The sequence below is a fragment of the Anas platyrhynchos genome, chromosome 2, assembly GCF_047663525.1.
Source record: "Anas platyrhynchos isolate ZD024472 breed Pekin duck chromosome 2, IASCAAS_PekinDuck_T2T, whole genome shotgun sequence".
Lineage (NCBI taxonomy): Eukaryota > Metazoa > Chordata > Aves > Anseriformes > Anatidae > Anas > Anas platyrhynchos.
The window spans coordinates 153,820,282-153,837,624 of NC_092588.1; the positions used below are offsets into that span (position 1 = coordinate 153,820,282).

At 40.8% G+C, this 17,343-nt stretch overlaps 1 protein-coding gene across 2 annotated transcripts in view; it reads right to left on the bottom strand.

Moving 5' to 3' along the window:
- SCN5A (sodium voltage-gated channel alpha subunit 5) overlaps positions 1 to 17,343 on the bottom strand; it is a 207,351-nt gene that overhangs the window by 121,265 nt on the left and 68,743 nt on the right. For both annotated transcript variants that reach the window (XM_072033864.1, XM_072033865.1), the window contains exon 8: positions 8,468 to 8,531. In XM_072033864.1, coding sequence (XP_071889965.1) covers positions 8,468 to 8,531 — 64 coding nt within the window. The remainder of the gene's footprint in view (positions 1 to 8,467; positions 8,532 to 17,343) is intronic.

Consider the following 17,343-nt stretch of genomic DNA (forward strand, 5'->3'; position numbering starts at 1 on the left):
ATTATGTGCAGGTGTATGAGCATTCAAATGAGGTGTCTACAGCACAAAAAAACATGAACTCTGGCTCAAAGAATGCTATTAACATTAGCTCACATCCCTCTTAATGGAGACTAGATGCTTGAGACAAAAATCTCTTATTTTTCAGCTTCTTACACTTCCTCACCCTCTTTTGTAGCCTACAGAGGCGATAACCCACAGGTTGTGGGTATGCTGAAAAACACTGAGAGGAAAAGGCAGAGCTTCTTCCCAGAAAAATACTCTACAGAAACTTAGGAGGAAGGCTCTCACATGAGAATATTATTCTGCAACTGACACCATTTCCTCTAAGAATTTTTTCAAGGAGTGTCAAGATTTTGCTGAAGTGTCTTAGATGTATAATAACGTCTTCCCCCTCAGATTTTTTATTTTTTTTTCCCAAAATATTTCACTTCTGTTACCTTGGGGAAGCATTACAGAGGATTGCACTCTCCTCTGATGCACAGGGATGGGCAACAACAACAAACTACATAAATATAACATCCTGCACAGGAGCCTCACAGGATGCTGTTCAATTAATCACAATAAAATTAGTGTCATTGATTGGGAAAAGTTAAAAGCATCAGTCTACCTACCTATCCATCAGGCTGTAATCACCACTGTAAGCTGGCACTGGTACAGGAAATTAAAGAACATAAGAAACGGCTTTGTTTTAAATAACACAGATTGGGAATGCCAGAGAGTTGGAGCTGAGGGGCATAATTACAAAATGCTCTGGCTCAAGAGTTTAATCTCAGCAAGCCAAGGAACCTGCTGATCCAGACTGCAGTGGCCAATAAGGCTGTGCAATAAAAGAAGATTTGTAAAACAGCCATGTGCTAGGTTGTAACATTCAAATCCCGTACACACAGGGAGCGTTATCCATGTGCTACCAGAAGTTAGCAACAAACCGCTGCTCAAGTCAGGTATGACAGCTGTAAAGTCAGGTCTACGCCTTTATCTGGTGTAGGCTGGAAAAGCTCACTACGGCCTGCCACTCCAAATTGCTTATAAAAGAAGCAACAATGGGAGATAAAGTGCATCCCACAGACACACACCAAAAATAATTAAATAAAGCCTTAAAAACAAACAACAAACATATCATGGTAAGGGCTCCTAGGTATCCCTGTTTTTGTCACATTTTAAGCCTAAGAATGCAGAAAACAAGCGGAAATGTTTACAGTTGATGCTTTTGATATGTGGCTAGTTCCAGAGGATTGCCTGGTGAGCATGATGGGGTTTCAAAGCCTCACAGTAAGAGCTGGAAGGAGAAATGGTGCCTGTGGCTTCCTAGGCTTGGTGATGTACATGGCAAAGAACTCCTCAACCTGCCTTTTCATGCTGAAGTCCTCAGGCCACAAAGGAAAGGCCTGGATCTCCTTTAGATCACACACACAAGTGCTTTTTCTCTGCACTTCTCATGTTTTCTCACTTCTACTGGCTTTGAGGGAAGAGACCAGCAGCCAAACAAGGAGTGCCTACCAAGCAATGATTACAGGGGAACAAAGATCCTTAACCTAACATTTGCTCCAGCCTGAGAAGATGAAACTAACCATCTGAAACAAGGCAATATGTTTTATTGTATTTACAAAAAGAACATTGTACGGGTGACTGGGCATGTAGGAGAAGGAGACTGAAAGTCAGCAGCATCCTAGCCAAGGCCAGGGGGTGCTAACAGTAAAAGCTTGGTCTGCCTGAAAGTCACAGGCTGCTCTCCTTCTCTTGCTCTTTCTCTCTTTTTTTTTTTTTTTTCGTGATGTTAAAGACTAACCATGAGAGTCTGACTTATAATTCCCCATTATTCACCATCTAAGAGCCAACATCTCACTCACAGAGGCACGCTTCATAGGTGTGACTGCAAGCAAGGGGTACCAACAGTCTAAAAGGAAGTGCAAGCAGATCCGACCAAACACCACAGGGAAAAAAAATAATGAAAGGAGCTCAGAATAAAGAGCAACACTGACCAAGTGCTGAAACTGGAGAAGCAAAGGGAAGGAGGCACAAGTGAGCAGGCTTGCTCGCAGGCTCAGAGCACCCACTGGCCTCTCTGTATGCCACTGACTTGCACCCACAGACTGTTTCAGCCTCTCCACTGGCTACTTGTTCAGACAGATGGAAAACCACTGGTTTCAGGCTATGTCAGACCCTTCATGCAGACACGCAAGCAAGAGGAAGAACTCCCTGTGCTCCAGGATGACTTTTTTATACTTCATGTTCCAACAAGGAAGGCAAACTATCATTCTCAATCAATCTAGTGGCCAGACACTGGGTCTTCTGCCTGACCCATCAATCAAAATGCAAAGCAATCTATCATCATAAACACAATGACAGATTACTGTTTAATGAAGACAGTAGCCCACAGTCAGTCTGCTTCTCTCATGTGGTTGATGAGCTTATTACAACTTTGACTAATAGATAATATTACCCATCCTTAAGAACTGAGTGGATTTAGATTTAATCCTACTGCTGCTGTTTAACCGCAGACATGACCTTCCAAATACACAACTGATCCCCAGGAGTGAAGACTTCTACTGCTGACCTGAAGGCTGTATAGCACATAAAGTTATCCCCGATGGCCTCTGCAGCATCTTTCAAGTGATATACCTGTCTTGTGGTGTTTCTTATACTCAAGTGAGAGGCTTTCTCACCAGGAGCAAGCCATCCTCATTCTGATGTCACTGTAACCAACAAGGAGTAAATGGAAAAGTCTATGTGATTTACATCAGAATCTAGTTAAATTCATGCAAGGCACGCTGTACAGCCTGAAGGTTTGTAATAAGGTCATTGATATTGCTTACTAAATCGGGGTGTAATTAGGTTATCAGCTTTGGCAGCCTAAACAATAGACTTTATTCTTTACAAAATATTATCACTTCTGAAAGGAGTCGCATTTGGGAACTGTATCCCCTTCCTCACTCCACCAGCTTTTCCAGCCTTTCCCACCTGTCATCCAGCTACACCCCATCAGACTGAACGTGGTGAGCATTACGAGGACACCAGTCCCACAGACACACTCTAAAGCTGGCCAGGAGCCCATTTGCTGTGATGGGTCCATTCACATAACAAGTTAAACACAGGCTGCCAGACTGCACCTGCCTGGCAAACCCGGTTATCCAGAGATCACCTTGACTATCTGTTCCTTGTGACATTCCCCTTTCTTGTCTCTCCCCAGGAGAACATACATGCAGTGGAGGCACCTGAGCACTATCTTCACCCCAACCTGTTCAAGTTGGTGCCTCTTAAACACAAACCCTTCAGGAGAAGGGGGCTCTTCTTACTGTATTTGTCCAGCAGCCAACAAAACAATGCCTGAATCTGGGGCCTTCAGATCTTAAGACAGCAAGTAATTATAATAATAGCAATAATAATAACACAGGCTTACTTAAATTCATGCAACTCAGAGCTGCAGCAGACCTAATGGCCAGCGGCAGAATAAAAGAACCAAGTGGGTACATTATTCTCTGCTGCACTTCCTCAATTTTCAGCGCAGCTGGGCTTGTGTTACTGGCCACGTCTACTTGTACTTTGGGGACTGAGAGCTGTGGGAGACCACACTGTTGGAGATACTATTCTGGTGGACATATATATGTGGTTCCAGGCTCTCTGTCTGCCAAGGGCTGAGCAAAAGCTGCAGCACTGGATTGTGCAAGACAAGATAGAGCTGGAGGAAGCATGGGAAGTATCTGTAGTCACAGTGCTCCTTGGTATGGTGCATGTTTCTTCTCCACCCTTAAGGGTTGTGATAAGCCCTTGCAAGGGACTTTAAATCACCCCATGGAGGATGCATAAAGGCAAAGGAATGTTATTACAGCTCAGAGATCAAAGCACTCCATCACTGTACATGCTGTAATGAGTATGCTGACAGCATGTTGGCTTGGAGAACCTACCATAGAAGCGTTGCTTTCGGTATTCATGGAAACTGTGAAAACAGGCATCCAATGCAATTTTATGTGCTGGTATTAATTTCCGTAGTAAAATGACATAACACAACAGGAAACAGTTTTACTTTGATGATACTTTAGAAACTGTTAGGACTTGTTAAAAAACTTTGAGGAGCATTACACTGCATGGTCCTTCCTACATCCCTTAGAAGCAATCAGCTCGGTGACAGCTGAATTTACCAAACCATGTAGAATCTTGACCCACTCTGTACATTATTTTAATGTAAGCTGTTAAGAAAAATCAAGGTCATAGCGAGGATAAAGGTAGGTAAAGTTTCTATAGCAACAGTTACTAGGATGCAGTTGCCAAAGGTGCTTTCTTGTTACATCCTGAAGTAGCTTTACTGGCTGCTTTTCCTTCCTGTTCACTAGTCTTTTTGGTAATATCCGTACAAACACGATGCAAATGTACTTTCATTGTCTGTATGATCTCGTAGACTGTTCCTGCCCACAAGCCGAGTATATAGGACAAGTCATGTGAAAGGACAAAGAAATAAAAATAAAAAATAAAACACAGTCTGGCCTTGAGACCCAGAGGGGACACAATTGACTTAAAACATACGCGTTTGTCTGAAAAACCATCTCCCTATAGTAGTTGCAAGTGAAAAAGTGAAAAGAACAAAGATAAGTTTCTCTTTTTCTGCTTGTTTACTTTGTACATTGATAGCATCTTGTCCATTTCTCTTTTCCCTAATGGACAAATTTCTTTGCTGTTTCTATTGCTCTTCCAAACCTTCAGGCAGAGAAGGAAGACAAAACAGCAGTCTAAGATAGAAAAATGTCCCTGTGAAATTACAACAGCATAAAAGTGGAACTGCTTTGGAGCTGAAATGTATCTTCCTTTTTCATGGACTGATAATCCCAAACTGCGGCAGCCCCCATAAATCTTTGCCCCGTGGGAAACAGGGCTCCATGGTATTGGGCATCTCATTAAAATGAATGGTTAATAATCATTGAGAAGGAACACGCTGTAATTGCATGGATGGCACAAGGCAGGATGGTGCAGCATGACATATAATGCTTCCCACAGCTCATTCACTGGGAGATTTGGTCTGGTGATCACAGCATGACGATGCCTGGTAGAGGTGCTGCTGATGAGCTCAGGCAGGATGCCATGCTGGAGCTGAATGTGGGATCACGACTCCCCAAAACAACCATTTTGCCCCATGTTGACCATGTGCCATCACCTGGGGGCAGGCACAAAATGTGCCACGTACTGTGGGTTCCTCAGCACACTCTAAAACTTTGGTCCACCGATGGGTTTAGCCATTGGTTCTATCACTGTACCCATCTGCGCGTATGTGGCAGATTTGACCTCAGGGGCCACTTTTACAATGTGAAATAGATGCCTCCAAAAGGCCCACGATGCCTGTGCTGGCAGTGTATGGTGCTGTTTGCTGCCCCATAAGGCAGCTCAGTCACATGTTCTGCAGACCTTACAAACCATAGTCCCCTTGATGCTAAAGCTGGATTTCATGAAGGCTGGAGCAGCTTTCACATTCTGATCCTAGCCAAGATCTTCCAGCTATTTCATCCTTGTACCAGATCTTTACTGGATCTTCCTCAGGGCTTAAAATAAGGTGTTCAAAATTGGATGAGATGCTAGTCTGGGAATTAAATTGAAAGGCAGGTTTATAGAAGAATTTGTAATCCTCTTGAAAATAAAAGTAGTTGAGCTTTCTCCATTTATTTTAACCAAATCAAATATAAGAAGCTGAAATTGCAAGGGGAACCAACTTGGACAAATCCCAGTGTAGCCATATCTAAAAGTACCAAATTAACCCCGAAACGCATCTAAAAACATAAATAATTCTGCAAATACGCTACACTTTTTTTTTTTTTTAATTAAAAGAGCCTTACTGCTATAGCACCACTTCCAGTGTCTGACCAATCTGTGACACATCTCAGAGCAGAGGATTTTTCCATTAATGTCGTGCTCTGAATGTGCTTGTTGTGAAACACCAAGCACGCGTCACAAACGTTCACTCTGAGCCAAAGAACATCTTTGATCACAATCATTTGATTTTCTCTCTACTCCAAACATTACTTTTTGTTTCCATTGTACTCTTTATTCCTCTTAAATACAAATAAAAGTCTAGCAGCACATCATGGTGAAAAATGCAGTTGGATAACAAATACAAACACAACACAATTTCAATCTGATTAAATGAATAAAAATAAAATTTCAGACATCCTGGGTAAAGTTTCTAAGGCATCACATGGGAAACCCCACAGACAGGTTAGTCCTTGTCCAACCAAGAAACATGCCTTCTCCCCAGCCTTCCTGCTACATCTATGCAAAGTGATTTTTAACATAACTCCTCAAGGTTGCTTGAACATACCTTAAAACATAAACCAAGATTTTTTCTTCCATCTGCCAGGTATTGTACTGGAGACATGTTTGCTGCATCTGAGTGACATCCATTTATTCAAATCCCTTCTGAACCAGAATCAATATTAGCTAGATCCATTACCTCCTGCTTTATTGGCAGTTTGGGTGCTTGTTCAGAAAACAGTCCCTCCTAGTAATGTAATAAAGCCCCCACCTTAGAGATAATTAGGTTGTCTGTGATATAGCATCCACTGATGATCATTTCCCTGCTGATTTTGGCCTGCTGCTCCAGCTCAGGTTGCAGTCTCCATCACTAAACTCTCTTACATCAGACCATCTGAGTCTCATCACCTAATAATTGCCATAGTAGATTTATTTAGATTTTTTTTTTTATTCTTCTATAATAACAGCAACCAGCCAAACCTCAGAGTGTCATTAACATGCTTTTAAAATGCACTAAAATGGTTTTGTCAATTACCTTGAGATTTAATATCCCAGCCACAGCACAGATATCCCTCACTGTAACAACAAATCCCTCCAGGAGTGCACACATGACACCACCCTTCCCTGCATTTCCTCTGGGTCCTCAGCACACCCCGGAGGCTAATAAATTCAAGCTATTTCAGAGTAAGGGCAGAAACAAACTCCAAAAATGCTGTGAACATTCAGACACAGTCTTGCCAACTGTTTTCTCCTACTCTCTCTCTTGCCAGGTTCCCTATTTAGGCCCTTGTCATTAATTTCATTGCTGATAGAGAGGAGGACCATGATCTGATCCATCCACTCATTTTTCACTCACCTTCCCTGATTCTGTGGTGCAAACTATCCCCAAATGTCTCGCCTATTCAGATCAGCTCTTTTACTGTTGAACCTACTTACTCTTGGCTTTGATTATTGAAGGATTAAGGAAAAGGAGTCCTGCTTGGTTGGGTACGTTGGACTGTGAATGATGGTCTCTGTCCTAACAGGTGGGAATACAAAACTTTGCAGGTCCCTTGAGGCCTTAGGATCGTGCCTAATTATCTCCATGTGTTTAAATAACAGTAGAGGATGACAGACAGGAACTCTGTGCAAGGTATAGCAGAGACACAATATTGCTATGGTGCAGAACATTTCTTGCTCAATATTATTGTCTATTGCTTACAAAAGGCTGAAGTACACCAGTGTAGATAGACTGCCAAATCCTGGGATCCCCAGGAAATATCCCAATAGTCTTGGAGTCCAGCCTGAGCCTGGATAAATGCAATGTATTACAATCAACAAAGCACTTAATTAATGAATGCTGACATTGTACCTTCCTTGGAACAAACAAAGAGGAAAGCATGGCCCTGTGCCCAAGGAGTTTACAGTCTAAATTAGACTGGCAATACAGATCAGACACACAAGACACGCAGAGGGAAGGCTGACACTTCAGCTTTCCCTTTGTTTTATGCAAATGCAGATACAGATAGTGGCAGAAAGTAAAGCATCTCTCTCCAGGACCCCATGGCTTTTCTCACTGTCCTGTACACAAGCAAGATTAGATTATATCTTCCTTTTTTTTTTTTTTTTTAAGTCTTCCACAATTAGTTCTACCAGCTCATAACACCCTTCTCCTCCAAAAGTACATCACCTCACCTCCTCTCCTCACTTGACCTAGGTCATCCACCTCCTTGGTTCAACTATTCCCTCATATTTAGATCAAAAGCTAATTCATCCCACCATACTAAGGTCTCTATTCTTCTTTGTCATACAACTTCAAACACCCTACAGTCTCTGCATGCTTTTTAATCTCCTCTGCCCACACAAGATCCATCTCTCACCATCCCAGACCAACTCTTCCATTTCCATTAAGATCACAAGAACCTATCAAATAAAATCATACACCCAGACAATGCACTTAGACCCTGAGGACTGGATGCAGAAGGAATCATTAGCTTCTATGGGTGGTAGGGCTATGAACGAAGTCCTTTGTGCAGACCAGTAAACTATTATAACACAGGAATTATTTGTGATTTCCTTGCTGTCTGCATTGTAAGAAAATGAAATATTTGCAGTCTCTAAGCATTACTCTCTCCTATTACTACTGAAACAAGGAATTTGAAATATCTACTTCATAAAGGTGAAAAGTGGAAAAAAATGAAGGAAATGTAACAACAACAAGAACACAAACAGAAGGGAAGCCATTTAAATTACTTACCCAGCATCAGTGCTATTGCCACACAGTAATACATCTTCTGTACCATTTTTTATGAAGTAGTTAACTGCAACAGAATTAGAGAAACAGCTTTTTAACAAGTACATTCTGGGAGTGATAACATTCACAAATATTATTCACCAACTAACATATTCAACTGGCACAGTAATTGAGAAAAGAATGGCATATTTTGCTTTGTTTTGATAATTTTAATTTTTATGAATTGTAAAAACAAAGATATTTTTCAAAGCTCTTTAAACATTTGGTGCTTATAATCCAAACCTGACCGATGCAATAGGGTGGCAGTAGGGCTTTGAGCAAAGTTTGAAGGAAACATCATCTAGCCATGTGGCTGCTGTAAATACAAACGATGTTAATGGATTCAGTATAGCAATGCCTACTGAAACTAATCCATAAGTTTGTCCATTAGGACTCTGTGTTGATGATATACATATTAATTAAAGTTTGTGATAACAAATCATGACTCATAGGTTAAAAATGCAACTTTGATATGAGTCAAAATGTAATAACACTGACACAGTGTTATTCCCCCAGCCTGGTGAATTCTGGTTAGGATAGAAAATACACACTATAAATCAAAAGAAATGGAAAAATGTGCACCGTTAAAGATCAGACAAACATGGGAGTATTCATAAAGACAAATATTTATCAATGCAGTCATCTGTAATGCCAATGGAGAGAGACAGACACTTCTCGAGGGAGACTCAGAGGAGCACGCTAAATTTAAGTGCTCTGCATCATTCCCTTGTTGACTATCAATGAGACTTAAGGAAATTAGCATCCCCAGGATAATGAGAGCCTTTCTGTACACACTCCCTCTCCTATCCCCAGACAACAAATGGTCTAAAATTCAGAGAAACAGAACAGGAGGCCAACATCTCAAAAGGATAAGCAAAATCAGTTTTCAAGAGAGAGCCTGAAAAGAAGAGATGTTCTAAGGAGAATCTCTAAAATCTGAATGGCAGCATAGAAGAAAGGATAAAAGCATTGATCTAGAAACATCATAAATGCAAAACAGAGGCCAGCAGCTGACTGAGGGAGGGTGGGTACACTGTTGTGTTTTGTTGCAGCAGCGAGGATGGATTCCCTGTTGACACAAGACATGATGGTGGCAGCCTTACACAACATCTGTTTGCGAGCAAAGGGGCCTCTGCAGATGATGCTCTGAAGAGGTTCTTCATTATAGGTTAACCTAACCCCCTGTTGTGAAATGCTTTAAAAATCAAGAGTGACAGCTTATCGAGTCAGGCTATGCAAAGAATGCTCAATGGCTCAAGCCACTGAACAGATGTGCTGTGGCTTTCTCAGTAAGCTGCGAGCAGGGGAAAAGCCCTGCCCTGCTGCATGCCAAGAAGGAATTACTGTCCATGAGCTTTGTGGTTATGAGGGCACGTGATGGTGTTCACAAGTTATCAGCGCATATATCCTGCTCAGACTGTATGCTTTTCAGCTTTGCCGGACATTTGGGCTTTTGACAGAAACATCTTGACTGATAGCAACACCACAGTGATCAATATGGTTAAGGAGCTGTGAAAAATCACCAGAAAAGCAGGAGGGATGCAGGCTTTTATATCTCTTTTCACCCTGCACTTCTGCTGGTGAAACACTTCTACCGTTCTCGGAATAGATGGTATCTTATTTGGGATATATACAGTAAGTGACACAAACCCTCTGTGATATGGAGGAAACAGAGCACTTCCATGAAATAAGAGACAGACAAACAACCACAGAGGTTCTGCACCTTGCTGATAAGTGGTATGGCTACACAGGATACCTTGAACTTTGCAAACATGCACAGCTCCTTAAGAATTGCAACGTTTCATACCAAAAATGCTAGGACTAGGAGGACCACAGATCTGTCACTATACATTGACCAATTTCTTCAAGGTATGACTGAAGCCCTGAAGACCAAAGCAACACCTCCTGCTCAGCTGAACCAGAAGATGAGAACAGAGTCAGAGCACAGAAGTGAGGATCAAAGCAAAAGTGTGTGTGCAAACAAGACATTTAAAACCTCAAGAAGACACAAAATTATGTTGTGACTTAAACATTTACATTTCTAAAACAAGCAATACAGTTGGTGCCGAAGAGCGATATGAAATGCATGCTGAGGAATCAGTGTGTAGACGCGGCTAGGATTGGTATCTTCACCACGGGATCTGCAACTGTGCAATGGAGCATCACCGCTACTGTGCCAAACTTCCTGAAGAAGAGCTGAATTACTGATTCCCTACTGATAAATGAAGGGGGGATTAGAGTATTATGCCTGAGGGGACAAATTGCTCTATTATCAAACACGCACACAACAATCAATTTGTCATTCAAAGCAAGTTGGTTTGGATTTCGATCAAACATGCCATGCAATCAGAGGTCTTTAAGAAGCAAGCAGTCATCTCTCTTGCTCTTAAGAACAAACCACCTTGGTATCATATTAGCCTGTGGCCGCAGCTTTCTATCACTTAACTCTAACGTGAACAAAAAAACAAAAAAACTCCTTTTTCATTTGCAGTAGATGTTTATCTCTGAAAGGCAGACTGCTTGGACTGATAAACGCCTTATGAAAACATGACTTTTTCATTGTCTTGGAAGATTCAAACTAATCTTTGTTTTGTTTTGTTAGCTTTATCATGGAAAAGTTTCTGCATGTCAATGGAGAACACAATAGGAAAATAAAACTGACAACCTCCATAGTATAGATACATATATTTTATATATTTTTTTTTCAGTTTGAAGTAAAATCAAGCCAAAACAATAACATTTTCACACTTGCTTATGTGTAAATAAAGTATATCCAACATGTCATTTTCTCCAAAGGAAAACTGTGTTGCTGTTTTGTTTTTTTTTTTCCCTTCCAGCTATACTAAAATATTGATTTTAGAGTTATAGTCAGTATTATATTTTTTAGGAAGTTTCTTACAGGAATTTCCAGCACTACTTGGTTATATTAAAATAATAAAATAAATTATCAGAATAACACTCGCTTAGTATCTGTTTCTTCTTGGCCGCACATTATTTACTCTATTGGTGCCAGATAAACATCTATTTTTAAATAATACAGAACATTTCCTGTCAGCACTTAGCAGTCAAAAATTCAATAGAAACATGTTTTCCAACAACCAGATGCTATCTTCTCCAAAACATATGCACATTTGTATCAACTCTGAGCCTTATAAAAACATACTAAGACCCCGTAATTCCCATTGCTCCTAACATAGTATTACTACATTGGTTCTGCTGCCAATAAATAGGTGCACTATGAACCACTGTGTTGGTGTTGTCTTCCTTGGCTTGCATTTTAGAGGTGCTGAGTTCAACAAATCAAACCCGTAAAAGTGAGTGCTCACAAGCAGCTTATTACCTTCTTACAGAGTTTTGTCTACCTACAAAGGGAAACGTGAAACTGGCAACTGCTTCAGCCAAGGTGGCTCAAGCACCATTAATTGCTGTGTACTGGGGTGATGAAGCTCATGCTGCCATAACCTCATTGCAACTGGTACTAAAAACAGTTAGGGAGAGTAGAGGTTTACCTCCATCTACTACGGATAGCATCTCTTGGCATAGGCTTTATCAAGCATTAACATAAATGTTGTACCAAGAAGTTCCTCTAGTCTATTCCCCTAACTGTTTTGAGGAAAGGGTTGATAACAAATATTACACAGCTGCTATATGTTACATTATTATTTGGTACACTACTGATGGTTGTCTTTAGATCTGACACTGAGCCCACAGAACAGAGCATAGTGACTATGGAGTGGGGTAATGTCTGCCCTTCTCCACCACCAGCAAAGGTGATGACCCTAGTTTTAGGGTTACAGCTGTATGCAGTGAGCAAATACAAAAAATCCTATAGATTTTTGCATCGCCTTCCTTCTAAAATAAATTCTTCTAACTGCTCATCTTTTCTGCTGTTTTATTCTATGCTTTCTCCAGTTTGCCAGTCTTTCAGGTTTCCACATTGCTCTCTTCCACACCAGGCAGTTCTAATACAGCAAATAATTCACAATGGCTCCACCTGTCAGGCAAACAAAAGAAAAAAAAAAAAAAGCCAAACTTCCCATAAAATTCCTCTACAAGACAATTAATTCTAATTAAAATTATACTCCATCTTACACCTTCCATACCTATGTCACACCACTTAGCAGAAAGTTGCAGTGTTGAAAGCCCTCTGCAATTCTGTGTAGAAGGATGGGAAAAGTTTCCAGTTGGAAAAAAATTAATAAGGTTAGAGTCAGCTTAGAAAACATGCTTCCCAAGCCCACCTTCTGTTCCTTATCTGAAGATCCAGCTAAAATGATATTTTGATTTCTTTTACCGCAAAGTCATTGGGGTTTGAAAAAAATATATATGTTATCACACTTGCGTAAAGAGCAGCATTCAAATATCATTAGTCACTGCCCAGAGTAGAGTCCTCTGGCTGACTTTCTAACAAAAACTTGAGAGAGGTGTCTGTTATCTTGGACTATTTATTGCAGCCACACGGGTACACGCTGGTTGGAGACTTTCTCCCTTCGCTACGGCTGGCATGGAGCACTGACAGCCAACAAATGTCCAGATCCAAATTTAAAATGCAATTCAGAAAGCCCCATCACCTTACAGTTGTGATACGTGACACAGAAACAAAATAGATAACACCCCCTCCTCGCCCTTTCGCCCACCGGCACAAACACACTGTACCTCCTGGTAATACATAATAATTAAAATGAATCCTTGCTGCACTTGCTGTGTGCACACTGTGTCACACATGGTGAAGTCTCTAATAAATGAAATTGAGTTTGAAGATGAAAAACATGCCTCTCACAAAAGCGATGGAACAAGCCGTATTAAGGGTATTATTAGGGAAGAATGCTTGGGAATAAATGGCACTGCCAGACAGTTCTTCCCTGCTAAAAGGGGTTGCAAATAATTATAATAATGAGGTACTCTCCTGTCACTCACCCCACAACAGGGGATCTGAATGTCTTCCTCTCTCCCCTGGCATTTGCTGCTGTTGGTCCTTCTGTTAGGCTTTGCAAGCTCTCAGGTGCTCTCCTCTCCTTTCTTGCTTCCCACCCTTCCCATCCTCTTGCCTTGTGCACCTGCTTCTGGTCCATCTCTCTCCTGCCATTTCACCCCATCACCATCTTTAAGGACATTTTCAAAATTTCAGTTAAAAAAGGAAAAGGAGGAGCTAATTGTGAAGATGTTACAGGGGGCAGAGTCCAAGCAGCCAACTTTTTTTGAGGGTCTTATATACAGCACTGGTTTATATATGGCTTTAGGGTATCTAGAGCCCTGGAACAGCTCTGACTCCAGGGGCTTCTCTGGGTATGAGCCATCCTGCAGGAGATATGGAGGAGCTGGGACGAGGTCGTGGAAAACCATAAAACAAGGTGCTGGGAGGAAAGTGGTCTCCTTAAGCTCGAGAGTCACTGGTAAGCTCCTGTCATCAGTGCTTCCCTCCAGTGCTTGACACAAGCCAAAAAAGCAATTTCCCAGCCAGGGCTCCACCGTCTCCATAAGGTAAAAAAAATAATTCATCCAATTTTGATAGAGCAGCTTTTACTCTCTTTGAGAAAAAGCCACTAAAGATATCAATCAAGCCCTCTGCTAAATGGCTCCTGTGCACTACTAAGAGGCTCTGAAAACCTCAAAGATCCACAGCGGTGCACGGTCCAAGGGAAGGAAAAGCAAATCAGGAGCATTTGGAGCTGCAGGCCAGAAGGGAGCAGAGAATTTACGCATTCCACCAAGGCTGTCAAATTTGCTTGGGGACCATGCCAAGCCCATGAGCATTTTGAGCAAGGTGAGACAGGAGAAAACGACCAGCAATAAATATGTGTGCAGTCTTTTAATGATCTTCAGACCACCCCTTCCATGCCTCTGTGTTTGGTCCGCCACGCAGCCCCCCGCTTGGAGCTGTAGGCTGCACAGTACACAACTAAAAGCATATTTAATGCCACTTGTTTAAACAAGCGCTTCACATGAACAGGCAGCAAAATGCTGAAGTGTGGTGTCTGGAAGTTTTGTAGAGGGTTGTTTTGTTGTTTTTTATATATACATATATATATATTTCGCACAAAGGAATTCAAATCAAAAGCTGCTACAAGGGCTGAATGCATTTGTGATACAGACGGATGCAAAAACAAAACAAAACAAAACTGCTGCTCGTATTGTGATAAAGAAAACATGAATTGGCTCAAGAACTAAGAGATGGGAAACAAAGGTTAGAGATGAAATGTCAAGGTGCAGAATCTCTGAAGGCTAATAGGCAGACCTGTGTCTGCACTGGTTTAATACATTTGTAAGTACAGTGAAAAGAGAGGTTGAGCAGAGCTGAGGAAATCTACTGACAGCACAGTACTTTCCAGGTAACTCAAGTCCAAGCCAGGACTAAATGAGGAACGCTAAAGAGGTCTGTCCTAGTAGGAAAATGAGTAGAAAAAGGCAAAGTCAGATATTGTGTTGTCAGAATGTGATGTAAAGCAAAGAAGAAGATCTCACCCATTCATAACATTGCCAAGTTTTAAATTCCCTAATTCCCTGTGTCAGCTCAGGCAAGAGATACGGATTTTTTTATTTTTTTTAAACCCTTACCCAACATTTTTACATAATTTGAAGTTAGGATCAAAGAAAATTGTGGTACTAAGATGCAGGAGGAAAAGGATACAGTACCATACAGGAAAAAAATATGCCAATTTATTAACCGGTAGCTTGTGTCATCCAGAAGTCAGAGCACAGCATTGCTCTCAGTAGGGCAGCTGCTGAACTGTAGGGTATTGAGAAGTGGGTGAAAGTAACAAGAATGACTAGGAAAACTTTAATAAGATGAGCTATTGAAAAAATTGAGATCTTTTATCTTAGAAAGGGGGTGACAATTAGAGTCAAAAATAGCACACATTCTACAAAATGAGAATGGGGATCTTTGTGTGCTCCTGGACACAGAATGTGATAATTTTTTTTTTATTATTTTTTTTCCCTAAGAAAATGGGGGAAGAATCAAAAACAAAGATAAAGGAAATATATTTTTTTTTCACTGCACTTGTCATTTCAGCTGCTGAAGTTACTGCCACAAGCTGCCCTTGTAGCCAAAACATTCAAAGACAGGTTGGTTGCTTACATAGATAAGGATATCCAGAATTATAATAGTTAATACAAAATTAGAAAAATGTCTATACTCAGGGCTGTACTAATTTCTTCTGGAACATGTGGGGCTGCTCTGTGCCACAGACCGGTGCTGCACCAGGTAAACCAAAGTCAGATTGAGCCTGGCAATTCCCTTATTTATTTTCTACCTCACTTGGCTGAATTCAGTGTTGATGTACAGGAGAAAATATTTCCTAATGCTTAAAACCAGTGTGATAAGGGAGAGCAGTACTGCAAGCCGTTCTCTGGTGGTGAGTTCATGCTGTACCTGGACTTACTGCTCAGAGTTAAAAGCAAGAGCTACCTCTTGCCCTTGCAAGGCTCATTATTGCTGAACCTGCAGCAAGCAGAAGTCCACGGAGAGGCTCCGTAGGGCAGGACACAGACGAGGTCCATTTGAACAGTGCTCTGTGAGTCAAGTGTATATCACTTTGGTAGTTTATGAACAATCTGAAGGTGCAGGAAAACTCTCAAAATATTTAGGTTTAATCTTCTGTGGCAGATCTTTCCCCTAGCGGATCTGTCTGTGAGAGGTAATAATGCAGTGATGAGAGCAAAAGAAATGTATTTGAGGGGCAAATCCTTATGTTTAAAAATTGTTTTGAGACCAAGAACTTGCTCTTTCACCACAAGATAAAAAATAATGCTACTGAATTGTCAGGAAGAGGCTGTATCGGGTACAACAGTACCAACTCCCATATTTCTCTGATCCTTATACTTCTTCCACTGGGCCTTTCTTTTTCTATGTAGCTTAAAACATTAAAGTGCACAGGTACAATACCCATGTTAATAACACATCACTGCATTAATGTTTGAGCATTTAAGAAGCTATTTATCAAAAGATCCAAAGCACCTGAACAAAGCCACAATATTTACAGTTAACGGCAGAGTAACACAAGTAGCTTCCACACTGACAAGCACAGCCTGAAAGCCCAGAGAGGTTCTTTGTCTTAATCATTGGTTCACACACAATCATACATAATAAAACACCTCTTCCAGTCTCAACCTGATTTATTGCTTCCCTCTTTTCTCCCACCTCCATAATTACTCATCCAACACTCACTGTCTTCTATTACCACCTCAGACAACACCTCAAACACTTCAGCTCTCCCCAAACTTGCTACATCTATTATCTGGCTTGGACATCATTATTTTCTGTACTCTTCACACAGTTTCAGAATATCTTTTCATTCAGCTCCATTTCAGACATTCTGAAAGCAAAAATGAAGCAACTCATCGGGCAGAGCTAATAACTAAACACAGAAGTTGGACAAAACATGTATGTAGACATGCATCTATATACACATATCTATATATTTTTTAAATTCAAATGTATACTCCTAAATATCCATGCCCATTTATTTAATAGTGCATTAACAGTGCACCTCACTCAGATTACTTAGTTGGATGCAACTGGGAGATGCAAAGACAAAGACCTAAACTTAATATATTTATATGTCTTTCTAAATACAGAACCCAAAGCAACCACGACTTATCCAGGTGTAACTAGAGGTGACATTACAGATATTGTATCAAACTTTATTTGGATTATTATTAGTACTATTATTAATTTTTTTTTCCCCTCAAACTTTCATTAACTACACACTTTGACTTCAGAAGTAGAGAAAAAACATTGCCATGAAATGAATGTGAGAAAGTGGTCTGGAAGAAAAAAACAGCAGCCTTAAAAAGTTGATTTTTAAACTATAAAAATGGCAGTCAACTCCTCCCACCAG